This window comes from Gadus chalcogrammus, chromosome 1 (genome assembly GCF_026213295.1).
Source record: "Gadus chalcogrammus isolate NIFS_2021 chromosome 1, NIFS_Gcha_1.0, whole genome shotgun sequence".
Taxonomy (NCBI): Eukaryota; Metazoa; Chordata; class Actinopteri; order Gadiformes; family Gadidae; genus Gadus; species Gadus chalcogrammus.
This window is the reverse complement of record NC_079412.1, coordinates 17236507-17249272: the sequence shown is the minus strand read 5'-3', so window position 1 is coordinate 17249272 and position 12766 is coordinate 17236507. Positions and strand designations below refer to the sequence as shown.

Sequence of the window (12766 nt, the reverse complement as noted above, 5' to 3'; positions counted from 1 at the left end):
GTGTGTGTGTGTGTGTGTGTGTGTGTGTGTTTAACAAACTGTGAGAGCTCAGGTGTACTGAGCCTCACCTGTAGTGCTCAGGCTACTGTGTTTATTAAATGGATGGACATGTATATGTATGTACATATATATATATATACACACACACACACACACATACATACACACACACACACACAATCTACACACAGCTCTCACAGCTCTTCTACCAGGCTTAAGAGATTGCGGCTGTATCTATGCTAATTTTTATTTTGGGTCTTCCGGTTTGGCTTGTTTCGTTCAAGCCACTTAAATCATTGTTTGTCTGCTATCCTATTACCTCTGAGGATAGGCTTAGGGGGACCACCCGTCCGGAAAATCCCACTCAAGGTGCTTAACTGTTGGCCCTGAACTTGCCTTTGTTAACAAAGGATAGCGTTCAGTAAGATATGCAAATCAAGCACGAACAGAACTTGTCTGATCCCAGAAGGCATCAAGCGCTGTCAGGAAGCTTTGTTATTCTGGATTTGGATCCCTACTGTTGTCACGCTGACGACAATGGGATATAATGGGTGGAATAATAAAGTGGACTCTACTATGCTATAGTTAAAAATACGTCCATTCCTGAGGCTCCATTAAAATATTAACTTTAACTACCATTTGGGCAGAACCTCGAAGAACCCGTCCCTAACCCCTAACCCTAGGCCGTATTTAACAACATTATTTAGACGCACCTTGTAACCACACCTATGTTAATCTTCTATAAAGAGGAGACGGAGCACCCATTTATTTTGTCCCATCCTATTAAATGTGCTCTTATGTGGCCCTCTCCATCTCCACATCTCCACTAGGTCTTCGAATTGTCCCTTTGAATTGTAATGGGCAAACTTATGTCTTATTATCTGATTTAGTGTGACTTGGAAGGCGCCTGCCGTTGCTTCTCAGGATACCCGGCAGATCAAAAGGCAGGTGCTGGAGCCAGTTGGACAAGTTAGTTAGTGACATGAGTGATGAGTAAGGATGCATCTTCTCTTTGGAGAAAGGCCAAATGATTGAATGGCATGGCATTCTTGCCCTCACACATACACACACACATACACCTTTACACACAAAGAAATACACACACACACACAGACACAGTTCTTTGAACTACACCTATACAAAAACATGGATACACACTTATACACACACACACACACACACACACAGTTCTTTGGACTTCAAGCTTCGCCACCCCCATCGTGGGCCACTCTTTCCTGCATACGTCATCTTTGATATTCTTTATCTCTAGCTGCAGGGGGCGTGTTCAGGCCTGCCTTAACCTGCCATTGGGCCCTGGGGCTGAGGTTTTGTAGGCCCCCTGAGAGGGGATCTTAAAATGAAGATGTGTAACTTATTTCCGAAATTTTGCCGTTGTTGACAGGGGGGGGGGGGGGCACTGGCCCTCTTTTTCTTGGCTGATGAATAGGCCTCTGATCTTTGTAAGACCCAAACAAAAAATCACATGGGCCTTCGCCGATCTGGGGGCCTATCATGGGCCAGTATAAAATATAAATATTTATATTTATATTAAGCCAAGCACGGGCTTGCCTTAATGCACGACAAGCCCGTGCATTAAGGCGGCCTTGAGCGTTTGTCTTCTTGGCAGCTGGGCGCTCGCTTCCCTTTTCATGCAAGACATATTTTTCTAACATCTGGGTTCAATCCAAAATAAACAAATATTTGGAAACCGTTGGAAAGTTGAAGAGAAAGCAAACTCTCACTTGCGTTAATGTGACCATAGTTTCAATGAAACAACACAGCCCACAATGTAAATGATTTGCTGTCAGTTTTATTCAACATGTCATCACTGGCTTTTTAACACAAGAGGCTTAAATCAACAGAAAACCAGGAAGAGCACAAACACCCATACACAAAATCCTCAACACACACGTTCACACCATACACAGCCACACCAACGTAGACACGCGTACACGTACACACACGTACACACATGTACACACGTAAGTACATGTTCACAAACAAACAAACACACACACACATACACACACACACACACACAAATTTGCACATCCACACAAGAAAACACAAACAGAAACATGCCCTCTCGTTCACATACATAAACATACACACACGTACACAGTCACGTACACACACACACACACCCACATCCACCGACACACATACAAAGATGCACACGTGATTACACACATTCCCTCAGCGGTTGAGCTTGAAGAATTTAAAATGGAAGAAACACAACGCATGAACCAATAAGTTCAGTCTGCAATTGCATTGAAAATGACATCTCACATGATAGACGTGGGAGCGATTATTTTCCATAAAGAAATACTTTCATGCATAGATAGACCCTGCTCATGTACCGGTCTTCTCATGTACAGGCCCGAACTGGGAAAGAATGTTAAACTGAGCGGAATGAGCCGACAGCACAGCCAAACTTAAGGAATTGAATGTCACTCCGTACGTTAACAACGTCTGGGATACGGACAGATCAGAACGAACTCGAGAGAAGGGTCGATAGTACTTCGAGGGCCCCGGAAGACCGTTCAGGCAGCACGGCCCCATACTCACGAGAAGCCATCTTGAAGGTTTTATACTTTGAAGCCATTCTAGCCGCCTCGATGATGAGAAAGTCTTTAAATATAATAAATAATTTCTTATCTCGCCACGTTATCTCAACTCTAAGGACGGCATCAGGGCGTCTGGGGAAACTCTAGCGACAACCAACCGACTTCACCACTTCAGTCACTCACTTCACATGACCACATACCCCGTCATCAAGATCAGGGTGGTGTCTCCCAGTGTCTCCTCCATGCGTCTCTTGGAGGTACATATGAGCGACATATGGGATTCACATGAAATGCATTCAACATCAGTGGTTTAGATTGTGTTTATCGTATGTACAACGGCACGCCCTTCTCAACCATCCAGCACCTTCCTTGATAATGAGTGGGTGTAGAGGGCAGAGGAAGAGACAGTGGGGCGGGTGCAGACAGGGGCCCCCTGAAGGCTTTAACCGACACCAAAGTCGTAAATCCTTTCCCCATTTTTATTTGTTATTTTGCTTTAATACGGCCTGCGATCCAAATCCCCAACATTCCTTATTTTATGCGTGGATTTATTGGAGATGAACCAAGAGACTTTGATGTAAAACCGACTTTCAGACGGGCAGGTGTCAAGTGTTTTTAAACAAGTGTTTTTCACGGCAACAAACCCAGGGTGGAGTGGGATTTGGTTTGACGGATTAAGCATTACACAATACGGTCAACTGAGGCAGGGAAGGGCACTGCTAAAGGCTCTGTTATGGTTCTACATCGGCGCAAAGCAATGACCACGCAGTCGCTTCGACACAGTTGTGAACCTGTTTTGGTTCTGCGTCGGATTTTATTGAGTGGACCAATCAGAGCCCTTGCTGCCGTCTCGACGTAAGGTTAACATTTTTGGAGGACGTAATGGGTCCTTTAACCCCCTTGCGTTGCGTTGATGTGGAACCATAATCATTCCTTGAGACTTTGGGGTTTGCCCTGCTTTCCAATGTACACGACAGGACACTGAGAGATTGATCGAGGGAGAAAGACAGATGCAGATGAAGATGAAGAAGAAGGAATACGAGTCCACCCTTCACCTGTGTATAGACGCTCTCTGGCCTACATCTGAAACCAACACTGGCCGAAGCTACACTCTGAGGGCAGACTCGGCGTCTCCCTCGTCTTCGGTCTCGTCGTCCCGGGCCTGAGGGACGGCGGTCAGCAGCACGGTGTCGGCGTGCACCTCCTCGTCATCTGATTGGACGAGGGGCGTGTCGCCTCCGTCGCTGGTGCCGCTGGAGCCGGACGACGTGGAGGAGCCGCGGCTCTTCGCTGGGCCTAGGCGCTCCGGGCCGTTGTTGTTGTCCTGCTGCTTCGAGGGAACCCCCTGGCAGAACACCACCTCCTCCTCCTCTTCCTCCTCCTCCTCCCCCTCATCTTCGTCTTCCCCCTCTGGGGAAAGATGTAGAGAAATTAATCAATGGCAAGAATGGAAAAAACGTATCGGAATGAGTGTGTTGTCACAGCTAGTTTATTATTCCTTATAGTTCCGTCGCACTGTGCGACTTTTCAACTAGCTCGTAGATTCAAATAACCGAGACTTTTCTATCGTCATAAGTGATTTCAATCATGGTATCAATGAAAGGGATAGCCAGCTGTGCTACACTAGCTTGTGTCACTTCGTTGCACAGAAAGTTAGAGCGAACAGAGCCAGAGCCCCAGTAAACGTCTCCAGTTCCCCAATAAAATTCCAGTGATCATTATTAAATTAATCTGCAGTAGCGCCGCTCTCGCTATGGAACCGGCAGGATTCATCAAGCGCATCTCCTGCTGCCTCGGGACTCCTGCGTCGAGCCTGCCACTTACCAGCCAATCAAAAAAAAGAAAGGGGCTACATAATAGCCAATCAGAGAATAGGACTACTGTATCTGGGTAATATTTGACACAACAACACCATTGAAAAAAGCAGTTATTCTGGAATCGTTCACGTGATTCATCTGAATGTTTCTTCGTAAACACAGTGGAAACCACGGGAGCTGGAAACAGCACAGAGTAGGTCATCCCCTGCTTTAATGTTACAACAAATTCACAACTTGTTTTTCACAAACAATGACAACTTGATTGCTGTTAGAGAATGTTGCCCACATAATTCGCATCAGTTTTTCAATACTGAGCATCTAAATTTAGATGCTAGCCAACAGCCTGGTCTCTCTCTCTCTCACACACACACACACACACACACACACACACACACACATCACACACACACACAAACACACACACACACACACACACACACACACACACACACACAGCACACACACCCACACACACAACACACACACACACACACACAAATACATCACACACACACAATGCGTGCACACACACACTGGAAAATGAATAATGAATGAATAATTGTTTGTCTTCAAAACTTAAGAGACCTGTAAAAGTATAGGCATTTGTTTTGTGAAGCTGTCCTGTAAAAAACACAGCTTCTGTGGAAAAAAAAATACATGACCCTGAAGTGGAATGAGTCTGGAATAACAGGGCGTTTCCTTTTAAATTTAATCCAAATTCATATTTAATGTCTCATATTTCAATATCTAGTGGGCTTTTAATTTAACTACACATCAGAATGTCCTGAAACTGTTTGGGAGACACTATGGGGTCTTGAACTATCGCCCTGAAGGGGCATTTTCTTTTAAATTGAATCCAAAATCATTTGTAATGTGTCTCATATTGGAATGTTTGGTGGGCTTTTATTTTGGACCGCCTCATCAGAATGTTCTGGGGTCTCATTTATAAAACTGTGCTTGGGATCGCTACTAAAAGTGTACGTACGCCCAAAAGCCAAGTTTTGCGTGCGCCAAAAAATATTCAGATTTATAAAACCCTGCGTACGCACACCGTACGCAATCTTTTCTTTATAAATCACAGACTGCCTACAAGTGTGCGCAGCTGAATCAGCTTCACGTTCCGCCCTGTACACGCCCCTTTTTAACCATAAATGGTCAATGCAAATGACCTCATGAATTCGATCTGCATATAAAACAGACTCAGATGCAAGTGTTATGTCTTCTCGGAAACAATGGCAGAAGTACTGAAATGCGAAATTTCACGGAGGTTGAAGTGGAGACACTTGTGGGTGAGATGGAGGCCCGAAAAGTAGTTTTGTTCGGCGGTCACGGGATTGGGATCGCCAACAACAAAAACCAGAGTGAGTGGCAACATGTTGCTGCAGCAGTGAACTCTGTCAGTAGCAAGGAGCGCAGTAGCGCACAGTCCCAGAATTAAAAAAGAAGTGGTCTGACATGAAGTTACATATTTTTATGTAGCCTACCAATAAATCGTTATGGTCCCTAAAGACCATCTCCCTCCGAATCCTGTCATTTTTATGGTCCGCCAGAAGTGCCATATGGTGCAGCATTAACCACGGCGCTCACCTCTGCATTTATAGGGTTACGGTAATAAGACTGACCGAGAACACCTTGGATAATCAGTTTGTAATCATCCGCGTAAAATGTTCTTGAACATATCGCCCTGAAGTGAAACGAGCCTGGAATTACAGGGCATTTTCTTTTAAATCGAATCGAAAATCATATGTAATGTGTCTCATATTGGAATGTTTGGTGGGCTTTTATTTTGGAACTCCAAATCAGAATGTTCTGAACCTTCGTGGGTGACCCTATGGGGTTGTGACCTATAACCCTGACGTGAAATGAGGCTGGAATAACAGGGCATTTTCTTTTAAATCGAATCCAAAATCATATGTAATATGTCTCATATTGGAATGTTTGGTGGGCTTTTATTTTGAAACTCCACATCAGAATGTTCTGAAACTTCTTGGGTGACCCTGTGGGGTTTGAACTATAGCTCTGAAGTGAAATGAGCATGGAATAACAGGGCATTTTCTTTTAAATCGAATCCAAAATCATATGTAATATTTCTCATATTTGGTGGGCTTTTATTTTCAAACTACACATCAGAATGTCCTGAAACTTCTTGGGTGACCCTATGGGGTTTTGAACTATAACCGTGAAGTGAAATGAGCATGGAATAACAGGGCATTTTCTTTTAAATCGAATCCAAAATCATATGTAATATGTCTCATATTGGAATGCTTTGGTGGGCTTTTATTTTAAAAGTCAATATCACAACGGACGTACACTTCCTGTGATAGTATTTGCTTTTATTGTCTTTTTGTATGTACCCGACGAATACTTTTATTTTAAACTAGTTCTGAGACGCTATAACCGTAATGGCTCGTATAAACAGGTACAGCAAAAAACTGCGTCGGCTGGCTTGCCTGCCGATCTCGATGGGTCGGCTGGCTTGACCGCAGTTAATTTACCGACGCGTGGCGGTGGAGGAAAAAGAACGCTCTGCGCCAGTTGCAAACTAGCAACGACACATGCGTCAGTGTAGAAAGTCAATTGCTCTGTCAAAGTCTGAAGAAAAAAAAAACGTTCCTGAGGGCGGGACCAGAGCGTGATTGGATCCTACCTGTCTGCCTGCCACCCGCTAACCGTGACAAAACGCGCTGTCAAAACATCAACTCGTCTGATTCAAATGCGCTCATGGGTCTTAGGCCCCGTTCACACGAAGCCGATTTCATGGCGAAACCGCAAAGGTCTTGTACGGTTCGGCCTTCCGTACACACGAAGCCGGCGAATCTGCTGACCGAACCGCAAACTTCTGAAACCACCCTCGGAGGTGGGTTTCAAATCTACCCGGTTTCGTTTTGGATTCGTGTGTACGCCTGAAACCGACTGAAACCGCAAACCATGACGTCATCGCCCCACCCCTCGACCTCCTAGCCAGATGGCTCTTAAGCCCGCGGAGTCTCAGAAATCACATGCGAGCATGCGCATAAGGGCAGCCTTTATGCGCATGCTCGCCTCTACTTCTTATTTCATTTCTTCTGGATTTCTGTACCAGAAGCAGCGCCCCTTATGGGCCTGGAATGTGTACTACAGCGTTCTACAGATCTACCCGGTTTCGCTTGGCTTCGTCTTTACGGAGATACTTCGAAACCGGATAGATCGAAACCGTAACGGTTTCGCCCGTTTCGGCTTCGTGTGAACGGGGCCTTAAAGGGGTTGGGAGATGGCACTCTCATTGGTTTATTGCACGTTACGCCCAAACCAAACCTACGGGTAATTAGGCTACTTCAGGGCACCGTTTTTAGATTTGCGTTGGGCACAAGAGTCATTTATCCGCCTGTATAATAGCAACATTGCCATAGAACCGCCCACAAGGCTACTTGCGTTTGGCGCTTTTCACTTGCGTTTCAGACTGTTAAAATGGGGCCCGGAGAAAGTAAAGGCTTAGTTATGGTTCCAACGCAAGGGCGTGACGTGCACCTCCCAAAAATTGTAGCCTTGCGTGGAGGTGAGCAGCAAGGGCTGTGATTGGTCCACTCACTACAACCCAACACAGAACCTTGACAGGTTCACGACTGCGTCGAAGCGTCTGTGTGGTCATTGTGTTGCGGCAACGTGGAGCCATAACTGAGCCTTCAGTGTTACGTTTTACCTGATACAACCAACAATTATGCAGCTGTGATAGACCAACACCATGGAACATGCGGGAGGCCATGTCTGCGATTCAGCCTTGTTTGACCTGTCTCCCTATCCACTGTCACTCCCACAATTAAAAAAATGAAATCGTAGATTATCGAGAAAAAGAGAGGAGGGGGGGGGGAATGAGGAGGAAGGAATACGAATGAGTCATTCTGCAAGATCATACTGGCAAGTCGTAACACCAATTCCCATGGACTAATCCAAGTTTAAAATATTCACGTAAACGCATATCATGTTTGCGTGTCAAACACGGGTTTAGATGCCAAAACTGAAAAAGGAACAAAAAAAGTATAAAAGAGGCCCATTACTAATCAGTGCATGTCAGTCAGAGGGCCATTCAAGTTTCAACCCCACCCAATCCTACATCTGATTTATATGCAAATATGAATATAAAGATTTTTTTTTTGTATTTCTGTCGTTGTGTAATTCTGTCTAAATGGTTGGGGCTAGCGAGGGGAGGGCGGACGGCGGCAGCAGGAAGGGGTGTGTGTACCTGGCAGCGGGGACGCCAGCGCCCCATCGTCGGCCCCGAGGCCTGAGTTGAGGAACACGTCCAGGGCCTCCTGGTCCGAGATGTCCATCAGGTCCATCTGCTTCAGCACGTCCACGTTCACCTCCATGGACGAGATGCTGCCCATCGGGGCTGTGGAGCCAAAGAGCACAGAGGAGATAGGGTCGATAAACAAGCAATATTTTGATGGTTTACCCATGCACTCTGGCCCCTTACATTACTTAAATAACCATAGTAGTGATTATACAATTAATGAATTATGCGCATTAGCATTGTGTAGAAGCAGAATACTTCACTACACATTATTTGACATGAGAAGGACTAGACTAAAGATACACATTTAAATGTATTTCTGTTAATAATTAGTGATTTGTTTTAATTTGTTTTTATTACATTTTCTTTTTTCCACTTACTCACACACAAACACACGTACTAACAAACACACTTACTAACACACACACACACACACACACACACACACACACGCACACACACACACACGCACACACACACAAACACACACAAACACACATACCCACACACACATACACACACGCACACACACACACGCATACACACAAATGCACACACACACACACACACACACACACACACACACACACACACACACACACACACACACACACACACACACACACATACAGGTATAGATACAGTTTAGGCATGTAGATCAATGACAAGCCGTTTAAACAGTGCTCTCTCTGTCTCCCTCTCTCTCTTTCTCTCACGCTGTCAATCCCTTAAAGTAAAAACATCTCCAGCTCTGTTTTGCCCTCAGACAATTTTCGTGGGAACCAAACAGTTTGTAGGAGATCTGCTGCAAATTATCATTATCTACGATATCAAATTATTACAATGCCACAAAAATATTTCTTAACATCTGACATCTGTTTCTGTTTATGGCCGGGAGTTATGAGGGGGGGAGTTATGAGTTATGCTTATAGCTCATAAAGTAAAAGGTCATCAAGGTGATAAGTAGGCCACTTGAGGAAAGATATAGGAACAAATACTACAATAAATTCATTGATCATGTTAAATTTCTTGAGCATTTCTTTTGTCTCTTGACATTTGCTCTTTTCTAACGCGTGAAGTGTTTAGAATAAATGTAATTATATACGTGCGGTTTGTTTCCTCAACATGCACCAACCCAGGCGTGTTCACATTCCACAGTCATGCAGTCACGAAGGTCACACGACCTGACATGAACAGAGGCACTGGTATAGGCGGTTCATCCACTCACGTTTCCTGCAGTCGATCTGCAGGTGAGAGGAGGAGAGGTGGACGTCGGCCTCCTGCTGGAAGGCCTCCTCGAAGAAGCGCTGTCGCTCCCTGACCTTCAGAGGCTGTGTTGTGCCGTCGCTGTCCCTCATCTTCTGTGCGTTGTCTGTCTCCGCTGCGAAGGGAAGCAGACAGGGCACACGCGAGCTACTGTCACCACGAATCATCCACTGCCGTCAATGATGCCCGGCTCGACAGGCTTGTAAACTCTGAAGGGCTACGACAGCTCTGTTGTACCGGCATTGAGACGCGCTATGTGTCCATACCACTCCTAATAAACGATGCACGTTAATATACATATCTTCATATATATTGTACATTCAAAAGTATAATGTGACCAGATAATTTTCCATGCGATGTGTATGAAAGGAACAAGAGCTACGAGCGACACAATCCTTCTTTCTGACCTAAGGCTTTGGTTGTGCAAGTCTGCTCACACCCCCTTGTCATGCTCTGAGCCCACTCCCACTGAGCTCCAAGCTGACAATTTCCCTTGTATGTGTGTGTTTGTGAGTATGTGTGTGTGTGTGTGTGTGTGTGTGTGTGTGTGTGTGTGGTGTGTGTGGTGTGTGTGTGTTGTGTGTGTTGTGTGTGTGTGTGTGTGTGTGTGTGTGTGTGTGTGAGAGTGGTGTGTGTGTGTGTGTGTGTGTGTTTTGTGGTGTGTGTGTGTGTGTGTGTGTGTGTGTGTGTGTTGGTGTGTGGTTGTGTGTGTGTGTGTGTGTGTGTGTGTGTGTGTGTGTGTGTGTGTTGTGGCATCCCGCCCCTTAAACCTCGGCCCGGGCGGGTCCGGGGTTTAGTGTTGTAACCTGGACTATGGCTGAATCAATCCTTGAAGAAACACTTTTGTGTGGGACAAAACGACCGCTGGACAACTTCTGGGACTATTTTCAAGATTAGTATTATTTTTATAATAAAAAGGATCACTAGTGATCCTTTTGTTTAATTCTTGCATAAATGTTTTAGCCAGGTTGAACAAATTATGTGCCAGAATAACCTAAACATACTTGAAGTTTTACTTTCATTGTGTGTAATGCTATTGGGTCCTTATGTTATTTCCTCTCATTGCGAATGCAGTCTTTTTTCTTCTTTTTTGTTTAACTATGCATGTACTTTCACCAGATTTTCAAGGGTTTAATAGTGTGGGTAGTGGTTTAGTGGGTGACGGGCGGTATACGCCGCACCACTAACCTGGCGCCAGAGGAGCATCACTTCCTCTCCCCCCAATCAAGCGAGATAGGGGCACGCTTGCCTGAGGGGTGAAAGTCCCGGGTAGCTGTCTTAACAGGAGCACGAAACGGGGACGAGATGGAAGAACGGGAGCCAGTGGCAAGAAGGAAGCACTCGAGACCACGATGGACTAGAGGCTCACGGAGACCCTATAGATAGTGATTGTGTTCCCTGTCGGAGATCATTGCAATAAATGCAGAGTGTGGCTTAACCCTCTTTTAACGTGTGATTCGTACCTGGAACCCGGCACATTGGGAAGCGGGTTACCTGTGTGTGTGTGTGTGTGTGTGTGTGTGTGTGTTGTGTGTGTGTGTGTGTGTGTGTGTGTGTGTGTGTGTGTGTGTGTGTGTGCAGCAGGGGCTCAGCCTTGTGTTGACAATGATTGGAATGCACATTATGTAAACCTCATCTCCACCCTATACTCTATATTGCACTTGAGTACATGTGTGTTTGCGTCTCTATATCTGCCTCTGTCTCCTTTCCGAAGTACTTTTCTCTTTCTCTCTCTCACCATTTCTCTCTCTCTCTCACGCTGTCATTATTTTTAAGTCAAAAGTTCTCCAGTTTGAATAGTCTTGCAGGTTTGTCTGGTCGCATAAAAGCCAATGTAATTTAGACACTCCAAGATGGCCTGTCCCAATCAGAGCGGCATATGGGAGGTACACCCCTCTCTCCAGCCGATTACTGGGAGTGCTGCTACAGTCACCATCTTCTCCCTGAGATATTTTCATGAGGGCATAGCTTGAAATACCCTTTTAGCATTTAAACATAGTTTAGTCTCATTGCGTTGCTTCCCAGTGAGCTTGGTGGGAATATAAACGGCATGAGAGACCCAAGAGACTATGTGTATAGACTCGAAATACCTTTTGTTTCACCCTAGGGGTAAGGAGTTGGAGGCCTTGTAAGCTAAGGCCTTCTGTATGAGTGTGAGTGTGTTTGTGTGTGTTTGTGTTTACCATCTACCATTGCTATAATAGTATGTGTTGAATGAGTCAATAATTTGATTGCAATACAATGAAGATCATTATAAAATAACGAACCAGGAAATAGAAAGAAGCAAAACAAGGCGCACCCAATCACACCATACAACAACCAGCACACATTTCAACAGATTTGGCAGAAGGTCTGCCGGTTGGTATGGTACTATTTGTTTAGTGTTTGATCATTTGCAATGATTCATCAGTTTCGGCAACTTAATTCTTGAGAATTCAGACCCACACCCACATGCTCAATTATACCTCATAGGTATAATTAGGCGTTAAGGTATTCAGGAATGTGCTGGTAAACTCATTATCTATTGGGACCTTGAGAGATCCGGAAATGCAGGTCATATTAATAGCCTTTATGAGGAAAGCTCTGTTGCCAAACAATACTAATTATGTCTCTCAATTAAGGTCTAGAGAGGGAGTGTGTGTGTGTGCGTGAGAGAGATTTGTTGGAAGGTGAAATCTATTTTTTAGGCCCGCACACTCTGTTTTGCATGCATGCAAACATACACATATGTACACATACCCTCATGTTATTCTGGGCTGTTGCTCATGAAACAGCCCGCAATAACATCAAGAGATGTATTGCTTACATGATATATGTGTGAGTGTGTGTTTGTGTGTATGTGAGTA

At 44.9% G+C, this 12766-nt stretch overlaps 1 protein-coding gene across 2 annotated transcripts in view; it reads right to left on the bottom strand.

Moving 5' to 3' along the window:
• Positions 1 to 1805: 1805 nt before the first annotated feature.
• Positions 1806 to 12766, bottom strand: part of LOC130385107 (dysbindin-like) — a 16168-nt gene continuing 5207 nt past the window's right edge. The window contains exons 2-4 of one of the 2 annotated variants that reach the window (XM_056593433.1): positions 9883 to 10035; positions 8604 to 8753; positions 1806 to 3977 (exon numbers count right to left, since the gene is read on the bottom strand). In XM_056593433.1, coding sequence (XP_056449408.1) covers positions 3673 to 3977; positions 8604 to 8753; positions 9883 to 10035 — 608 coding nt within the window. In that variant the 3' untranslated portion in view covers positions 1806 to 3672. Of the gene's footprint in view, positions 3978 to 8603; positions 8754 to 9882; positions 10322 to 12766 lie in introns of those variants that run through there. The other variant, XM_056593427.1, reaches the window with a different exon arrangement.